The 10,155-nt window shown below is 36.2% G+C and overlaps 1 protein-coding gene across 1 annotated transcript in view; it reads left to right on the top strand.

Moving 5' to 3' along the window:
• Nucleotides 1–6: 6 nt before the first annotated feature.
• Nucleotides 7–10,155, top strand: part of LOC110027265 (mechanosensitive ion channel protein 3, chloroplastic-like) — a 63,668-nt gene continuing 53,519 nt past the window's right edge. Inside the window, 4 exon segments of the mRNA XM_020728614.1 lie at nucleotides 7–237; nucleotides 586–834; nucleotides 911–970; nucleotides 1,935–2,092. Of these exon segments, the coding sequence (XP_020584273.1) occupies nucleotides 748–834; nucleotides 911–970; nucleotides 1,935–2,092 (305 nt within the window). The 5' untranslated portion in view covers nucleotides 7–237; nucleotides 586–747.

Genomic DNA, 10,155 nt, shown 5'->3' with positions numbered 1-10,155 from the left:
CTTTCCCTTTGCGAGTCCAACAAGGCATTCTGCTGGTTCACACAAGTCAGGATTCCACTTGTGTGGCGAAGCGCCATCGTGAAACTTCGAACTCCATAATCCCTTCACCTTCCCCTCGTTACCCCGTCACTTGTTCAGCCTCGCGCCAACGAAGGACGGAGAAACTCTGCTTGTCGATTCGCCCCTTGACCCTCTTTCCAGTTAACCGGGAACTCTTATACTTTTCTCGGTTGGAGGGTATGCTCCTGTTCTCTTGCTTCTCATTTGCTGAATTTTGCGCTCAAGCACTCGGAATACTTGTGTTCTCGCAGTTGGAACAGATAGATTTTCTTTAGTTTTCGATGGAGATGATAATCTCATGCCTGTAGGCTTTCATTGTTTCCGTAGATTTGGCGTAGTTCTTTTGGTTCATTATGTTTTTGTGAACCTTGAACTTCTGAGCGCAACATTGGGCTGTAAAATCACGCAAATGTGTACTTTTTGATTGAATTTTGGTCTCATTGGTTTGGTAAAAAGCCCCTTGTAGGAGGATTAAAAAGCGGTCTATCTAATTTCGGTACATGAATGGTGGTTTTTCTGTGGCAGGTCCCAGTGTTTCGCTGCGCTCGGCGGAAATTCTTTCTGGAGATTCTTTTTTGCTTAAATAGTTTCTTCCAGTCCTAGAGAAGCCCTAGTAAACTATCGTATTGTTAAAACCAGGCTAAAGCACTTCATAAATTATCGGGATTATTTTCTCATCATAGCTAAATGTCAGCAATGGCTGTCGGATGTTCATTACTACTGTCATATGAACTAGGCGTTGTCAATAACCATGTATGGCCAAAACCATTGAAGGTATTGGCTACTTTCATGGAATTTTCTTTTTATTTATTGTTGCTTATACAGAAGTTTAATGTGGTTCTGATCGCAGGGCTCAGAAACGAAGGGCTATTGTAATTTTCCTGGCATTTGGCTTTCTTCATTCTCTTTGGTAATCTTCTTCCCTTGTTTTTTGCTCAAGCATTCTTTCATTGTGTATCTGTTCATTGCTGGTGTGGTTGAATGCCCATCATTCTTATGTTTAGTTATACTCGCAAACTATAGCTTTAAAAATTGACATATCAAAATTTGATTCACCCAAGATATATTACTCAAGACCTAACATATTCCGTGAAAATATTCTACCGTTTTACAATCACTCGGAACACATTGCAGAGCATCATGCGGGGGGCGGACCCAAGTATGGTCCGGGGGGACATTTATTCCCCCTCAAATTTAGATTTTTACTTATATGAAAGGGCAATTTGGCCTTTTGCTTCTCCTGAAATTTCAGTTTTACCCCTTCTGAAATATCACTTTGCCATTTGTTGTCATAGTCCCTCCCAAATTGGTTATAGGGAGGCAGTTTGCGCCCCTCAAAAAAGAGGTTGGTTCCGCCCTTGTTCATACCCATTTTTTCAGGAGTAATGATGACTCTATTTTGCACTACACAATACAAAGTAAATGTAGCACGATATTACCTAATGAAGGAAGCATTAGTTTTATAGTGCATTGTTGAACTATAGAACTACATCTGAATTATATCACGATGTTAAGTTGGAGACAAAATGACCATACTGTATAACTTGTTAGACAAAATTATTTTCTATCATTATAAATGTTCATTTGTTCTCGCTTGTTTACTACTACAACTTGTTGGAAGCTGAAAACAAAATGGCCTTAAAAAGATTATAAAATAGTATTTCAAAAGTTTGCATTCAACTTGCAAGGTATTAGTGCATGGATTCTTAAATGAGGAAGAAGGTAGGCTTTGTCTCAAAATGAAATAAATGTTATGTATTTGCCCTCTTGGAAGTATTGTATCTTGGTAGAAATGGTTCTTGTCATATATTATCTGTTCTTGATTATGCTTTTGAATGTTCAAAGCTCTGGGTATCTGTTCTATCTATCTGCAGCAACAAGATTTCTGGAGTGTTCATGTTTCAGGCAGCATACAAAGGAGAACAAACCAAAATACATATAGCCACAATTTCTTTATTTGTCGATGTTCTACCATTTCAAGCATTGTGCAGGATATTCCTATTCTGAAATCAACTACCCTGGCCTTGACTAGGTATTGTTTTGGCCTATGATATCCATCTGATAGCATTGAAAAAAGATGCTTTGGAAAACGAGGCTTGCTAATTTATTGACAAAATATTGCAATTTTTATGCATATATGATGTGAATCTGAATTTTCATACATCTTATTTTTAGCTTTCTATGCTACGAGGAGCAATCCATTTATTGTGTAAGATTATTTGCTAGAGGTGACAAACGGTGCCCTCATTGCATAAGCTTCCAACCAATATGTTTTTTGAAAAGGCGTTAACATAGCACCCTTTGACTGCATGCATAAAGGTTTTTTGGGATCCAATACAACTTAAAATTTCGATTAAAATTAACATTTTTTGGGACAATGAGCATTAAGACATTAAGTTATGTTCTTTCAATAGGTTAATGGGGGAGTTGCAGCTTAGTCAGCTTATTCGGATAAATAACTTATCCTAATAATCTGCTGATCAACAACTTATCCTGATAAGCTGGCGATAAACTGACTGACTGTTTGGTTTGTGCGTTTGAAAAACAACTGATTCTGGATAAATGACTATTCTGCTCCTGCTCTGCTGATAATCTGCTGATCAACAACTTATCCTGATAAGCTGACTGACTATTTGGTTTGTGCTTTTGAAAACAACTGATTTTGGATAAATGATTATTCTGCCACTGTTCTGGATAAACTGTGTAGTTGTTTGTGCGTTAAGTTCATATATGCATGTCAATCCTCCCAAACTTGAAACACTGCAGATCCAACAAACCAAAATGCAAGAAAACGGAACAAAAAAAACTTTGTTCATTCGATCATAAAGGTAATTCATTAAAGATACAAGAGGTTTTTGGTGTTGTTTGCCCTTACCGTTCCCACCAAATCCATTGATAAAGGCCTTTTGCCTGTGGATCAATTTTGGTCGGCTATAATCCATGTTTAGTAAACAAATTCAATTTCAAGCAACATTCAAAAATGAAGCATAGATCACAGACAACAAAATTTAAGCATATTGATACCAAGTTCTACTAATCAGTTGGAAAGTGGGCTCCAAATAAGCAAGCAACATGACAATCTGCAATTGAGCGCAATTTAGGGCACCCCTACAAAGCTAAATAGTGGTTTTCCCCAAACGCAGAACCATAAACTTGAAGAATGAAATTGTGCGCATTAAAACCCTAATACTAGCTTTCAAAAATTTAAAACACTAGGATGAACATAATTGAGGTGATGAAGACTTGCAAGTAGAATTACCAAAGCAACAACTAATTAATTTGAATTTTTCTTGAAAAATAAGAGAACATGAATCACGAGTGTTCATCTTTGATTTCTATTTTGTACAACCTTAAACAACTAAGATCAGTAATATCATTCTTCTAGATTCATCTCCTAAAAAAAATAAAATAATCCTTGGTACAACCTTATTCCTCACTAATGTAACCCTTTCCACGCTAAAACAACCTAGGGCAGTGAAACAAACCATATGTCCCACTCCAGAGGGGAATAGAGAAAAAAAAACAAAGAGAAAACCATGAAAGCATGAGAGGTGAATACATTGCATTCAAGTATTGCAACAATCCGGAATTTCATTGAAATGATTTGCATCGCCTACCTCAGCTTCAGTTGCCCTCTCAAAGAAGGGCTTGAGCACCTCCTCCATGTTCTTCGATCACAACTCCTCCGCCCTAGAAAGCGGCATATCTTTTTTAAGCACTTGTGTCGAAGGGACGCAAAGAAGCAGGGAGCGGGTTTGTGAGCTCGATCGCGAACGAAGGAGGAAGGAATGCCGAATCCGGGAAGGGTAAGGGCAGAGGGTTCGATAGCGCAATTCTAGGGCAGCAGAGTAATTCAGGAGAAAACTTGACAAGGGAATGCGGCCCGCGGGGATGATCCTGTGGGCGACGTTATTCGCTAAATAAAAATGGCGATTTCCAGGACGCAGTTTAAACTTGTTAATCAAACAGGAGGGCGACGTTTTGAAAACGCCAAAACGTCGCCCGCTGTTTTAAGTTGCCCCAAACGAGCCCTTAATGATGTCTGGAGCAGTTTCAACTATATATGTTATCATTAAATTGTCATTGTATTACTTTTCAGTTGTTTTAATATTCTCATCCATATATGATCTCATTATTCCATTTTCTGCCAAACTTGCTAACTTAAGAGAAGATAGGTGTGTGAGGGATATTTATTGTCATTTAAGCTGCATCGAATATACTTGAAAAATTCCTCAAATTTCAAAAGGCTTTGCTGTTTCTTTTGATTAAATACTATTTTAACAGTTGACTTAAATGATACCAGCTTCTTTCACGAGAAATTTATTGTAATACAATAATGTTTGGGTTTTGACAATCTGCAAATTTCTGTCAACATTGACCTACTTAGTTATAAACTACGATCCAATGTCAAAATCAACACGCTTTTCCACAGAAATTAGGGTAAGCGTAAATTTTATGTCCCGAACAACAAATCAAAGTAATACAACACTAATAACTCTTACAAATACAAAAGATAAACACTACAATTCGAAAGGTACGCAATTTCTCCCAATTCTTACAGTTCGAGAGGTAGGAAATCTCTCATAAATTCTAAATATAAGATACAAGATTCAATCTCATGCACCCAACTCTAATTCTATTAGGGTTTATCTATATCAAACTCTAATAATAATAAAGACCAAATTGTCCTTAGGCCATGCCAGCATAACAATACTCCCCTGAAAAGAACACCTTGTCCTTATGCTGGGAAAAAATGATGGTGTTCCTTCTTCGGTGCTTCTTGCGACTCCTCACTATATGCCTCTAGGGGTGCAAACGAGTCAAGTCGAGCTCGAGGCACCCTTGACTTGAGCTTGAGCTTGATTAATTTTATTTAGTTTGAGGTCGAGATCGAGCTTAAGTCTACAAATTCGAGCTGACTTTTTTATTATAAAAGAGGAAAAATAATATTAATTTAAGGTAGTGCTATAATAAAATTATAATTATAATGAATAATTAGGAGAGAAATAATAAGAAATCACTTAATATAAAATATAAAATATAACATTATTATTTTTAACATTTTTAATACTTTAAAGTTAAAGTATTGAAATTTAATATATTTTGAGTATATTTTTATTATTATTTTTTTAAACGAGCCAACATACGAGCTAACGAGTTTAGTCGGGGCTAGTTTGAGCTCGCCTTGTAGTTCATCGAGCTCAGTTCACGAGCCACTCATTGAGCCGAGCTTGAGCCGGCTCACGAGTTGGCTAGACTCACTTACACCCCTAGCCTCCTCTCATTCACAAACTAAAAGAATGTGGAGCATGTGATCCTTGCACCGATGGCATGGAGCATACTTCTCATCACATCAAAGACATAATCTCTTTGTTCTTTTGTCTTGCACCTCCGCCTCTGTGAGGCGCTTGAAGTTGCCCTCGGGACAGGCCTCTATATTCATCTCCTTTTGCGTATCCTTTTGAATTGATACTGTCTAGGTCCTCGGTGTTATGGTCATCGATGTACTCTTATGAAATCCTATCATGACGCCTCTTTCGTTGGTTTTTTTATCTGGTTCTTGTCTTCTATCTCCTGGGAGAGCTCCATCATCTTTCTCATTCCCCTCGATAGTCTGAGTGTTGCTCCTATGTCGGGCTTTAAGCCCTTCATGAAGTTTCCCTCCAATCATGCTTCAGAAATTCTCCTCAGTCATCTCGACAATAACTCGAATCTCTTCTTATATTTCATGACATTCCCCTGCAGAGTCAAGACATAAATTGCTCTTGTAGCTCTTCTTACCGTATGACTCGAAAACATTGCAACAAACAGTCTTTAAATTCCCCTATTGAAACTTGACCAGGGCTTCGCCCTTCAAGCATAACCCTGCGGCCATGAGTTTCTTCTTCTCATCTATCCCATTTATCGTCAAATATCGCTCCACCTGATACCCATATGCATTTTCTCTTTCAAAGATCAGCATCTTCAACTTTCTAACCCTAACATCTCCACCCCAACTTTCTCTCACTCCGTTGTTTCCCCCATGCTTCGAGAGTAAAACTCCCCAATTGTCTCCATCATAAATCTCTAGTACACCCCCAATGGGAGCTTTGTGAGGGGTTTTTAATGTGAGATGCTTTTCTCCTCGTGTTTCTATTGTTCAATCTTCTTCCATTTAGATCTGACAACATAATATCCGGTCAACCCTTGGTTAGGATTTGCAAATTGAGCTGCCAACGGGGTGTTGGATTGCATCTCGATAAACTTTCTCATCATCTCACCCAAGCGGCCGAATCAGTTTTCCATGGAAGAAAACCTATCGTTTATAGAGGAAAGCATTCCTTCTATATTGCAGAACCTTTCCTCCATCTCAGATTTAAGTTGACTCACATCTTCCTCCAATTTTTTCTCCAAATCATCTACTTTCTTGGTTGTCATTTCCTTCCCGTCGTTTTTAAAAATTGTATGCCGTGATCCCGTAGTTGGTTTGAATCGAGATCATATAAATCGGCTCAAATGTCGAGGCTTCCCCGCAAGCATAACCTGTGGGTCTTCACAGGAGACGAAAGATCCGTCGTCGCCTTCCCAAAAATCTTGTCGCGATTGTATTGCTTCCCAACTAGCTCTATCGTGCTGTATCGCAGTCATCACTCCTCTGTACGCTTTTCAAACCAGGCACAAAGGTGTTTCTTGTGTGCTAAGATCCAGTTGGCCTTCTCTGTACCCCACGAGCTTGCTGGCCTTCACCTCAAGCACCAGTCGTGATTGCCTTCCTTGTACCCCACAATCTCGTTGGCCTTCCCCACAATCCCGAATTGCAAATGCCTTGCGAGGACGAAGTGGTAGGAGGAGAACGAAGGAAGTTTTATGTCTCTGTAAGTCGAGATCTCACCGTTTGCCGTATCCACAAAATTAAAATTCTGAGTCTCTATAAGCCGCTAGCCCATCTTGCCTTCTCTGCAAGCTTGATCGTGAGTGTATCGTCATGACGTAATCCCATTGTCTCTTCCTTGCGATTCGTAGTCGCTTCCCTGCTAGCCCGATGGCACGTTATCTTGTTGTGGCTTCTCTACTAGCCTGTCACAACTATATCCAAACTTCTGCGCGATCCTTTTCTTTCCTTCAAGAGCTGTGATTCTCTGAGAGTTAATAACCTTATTTTCTTCTCAGATTCCCAGATCGACGCTCTGATACCAATTTGATACGATTCAAAGTCAAAGTCAACACTCTTTTTCACAGAAATTAAGGCAAAAAAATTTTATTTCTCCAACACTAAATCAAAACAATACAACATTAACAACTCATACGAATACAAAAGACAAGCACTTACAATTCGAGTGGTAGGCGATGTTCCCCAATTCTTGCAGTTCGGGAGGTAGGAAATCTCTGATACAAGACTCACTCTCATGCATTCCCAACCCTATTCTTATGAGGGTTTATTTATATCAAACCCTGATAATAATAAAAAATTAAATTGCCCTTAGGCTAATAAAAGAGAAAATTGCGCTTTGGTTAGACTGGCGTAAGAGTCTTGCTTTGATAGATGAATGAAAACAGAATAATGTATTTTTACTGTAAATGATAAGTAAAATTGCTTTTGAGAAGATGTATTATTTTTTCAAGAATATATTCTTGTAAGAGGATTTTAAAATAAGAGTTCTATTGATTGCATAAATTTGATAAAATAGGCTTCAGATCAACAGATAATCACTACAAGTACAGCGAGTTGACAATTCAAAACAAGGCGGATTTAAGCTCTCTTTAGTATATTCCTTTTTCGTTCCTCTTTCTCAGTTAGGGAATTGTTAGTATTTGCACTTAGATAAGAGTTAAAAATTGTGTAAATAGCAAGCATCATTGCTAGTGTAAATGTGCTCCATAAGTTAAGGAAAATTTATTCCAGAGAAGGCATTGCTCACTTTCAATTGTCGAGTTTATGGGTTTTGCAAAGGCATTGTTCATTTATCCTGACGGTATTATTCACTTTGAATAATAGTGCTTATGGGTTTTACGAAGGTATTTTTGTCTTATCATGAGACATAATTGTTGTATTCGGCTACTGCTGTAGTTTTTCTTTAAGGTTTCTTCAATGTTTTGACTTTATATCTACCTCTGAAATTTTGGGCCAAGGTCAGATTACATCAAGAGTCTAAACCTCTTCTGGTCGAGGGTTGGCTTTATCTAAGCTTTGTAACGAACCTGTAGCAACTTTAATTGGATTTCTTCATAGGTGAATGGAATGCACTGTGCGAGCAATTGAGAATTTTTGGAGTACTTGTGGCCATTAGGAAAACTCTTGTAGTAAGGATTTCTTCCTTACGTGGATGAGGTTAGCTAACATGTATCAAATGCTGTTAATCTTGTTATTCTACATCATAGTGGCTCGATAGCTTCAGATGCATTGTTGAGTTACAATTATATTGAAGATGCGTCATTTTTTATCGGTGCTGGACTGATAGATTGGCATGACATAGCGCATCCCTGCAATGTTTCGTAAACCTATGATATGCAATATGATTTGCTTGATAATTAACCAATATTGGCAACTTCTTGACCGAGGAGTGACCCACCCATTTTCTTCGAACTCTTCCACTTAAGTTAATGCTCTTTCAAGATTTTGTGGATAAGTATATGCTTTATTTTTTAAAATTTTCTTTATGTAAAGTTTATTATTATTATTATTATGTAAAATTAGATGAATAGTCATTGTACACGTTGAGGTATTATTATCGGCATTATGGATTTCTATTGGTCTCTAATTAACATCTTATTTTATTTGTTATTGTGCTTTTGAATAGAAGAAGTATGATTTATTTTTTTTTCAGCTTACATGGGTCTACCTTTGCAGTTTTCCATTGATCCCAATTTAACATTCCCTATCATGCACTTTTGATCATTTCATAATAATGTACTATCAAATTTTGACACTATTTTTTAATCACGACATTCAGCTTATTTTTTGTTCTCATTGTTCGTTTTATCTCTAATATTTTGGTTTTGTCAACAGACTCCATTTATGTATTAGGCTTTGGAATGTCTATTGTACTTATTTGGAATTATTTGTTTGATCACCTTCGCAAAAGCTCCTTAGTTCTTGTATATGAGAAGAGTTTGTTTTCAAAATAGATTTGCTTTGTATTTAACTAGATTATCCTCGATATTGAATAAATATTTATTGAGGATCTAGGCACACCTCTATAGTTAATTATCTCTCTTAACTAAGGGACCATTTTCGATTAAGGAGGTCCCTTGGCTTTGAATTTTATAGGTTTATTGGTAAGCAAAAATTTTGAAATAGGCTCGGGAAAAGAACCAGTTAACTTTTCAAGATCTTATGATTCCATTGTCGATATTTATCATTTTATCAATCTCAAGTTATAAGGTAGCCTTGACTTTGACATGAAAACTTATTAACAACTAGAATTAGGGTTGCAATCGAGTTGCATATATAATATATTAGACTTAGTTTGATCATACTCCTAGTTGGTCATGTTCATTTCTAGCTTGATCTTTCACATGTTTTTTCATATTTTGCTTGCTTAAATTTTTTAAATAATCATACTTGATTTATATTTTGCTTGCCCGAATTTATTTAAAAAGTACTAAAGTGAGCTAATAAATAAGATGCAAATTTAAGCGGGTATTTCACTTATCATATTAATTAATAAATTTTCATAAATAACTGGTCAATTTAATAAATTCAAAATTAGTTTCTGACCACACGACACCAACTAAATAAGATAATGTGTAAGTATGAGTAAAGTTTTTTGCAATCATGTAATATAAATAATTATGAACAAATTTGTTCATTGAAATAGAAAAATAAGAAAATAATTGCATTAAATTTGTATGCAGATTCACAAAAAAATTGTTAATTAATTTAAAAATATCAAAAGTTTGGAATTAAATTGAAAAACTTATCTTCACATTAATCAAGATATAGATTCATTAATGATGAATTAATAATAATGTTGAAATCTAATATAGTTGATTAAATTATTAAAAATTTATTCTTTATGTTTTGAAGTTAAAACTTATTGTTTCCAAATTATTTTCAACATTCTATTAAATAAAATTTTAAATACATATTTAAATTATTATCTTAATATTTATAGA

Source organism: Phalaenopsis equestris, unplaced genomic scaffold (genome assembly GCF_001263595.1).
Source record: "Phalaenopsis equestris unplaced genomic scaffold, ASM126359v1 Scaffold000421, whole genome shotgun sequence".
Lineage (NCBI taxonomy): Eukaryota > Viridiplantae > Streptophyta > Magnoliopsida > Asparagales > Orchidaceae > Phalaenopsis > Phalaenopsis equestris.
This window is presented reverse-complemented; position numbering and strand designations above follow the sequence as displayed.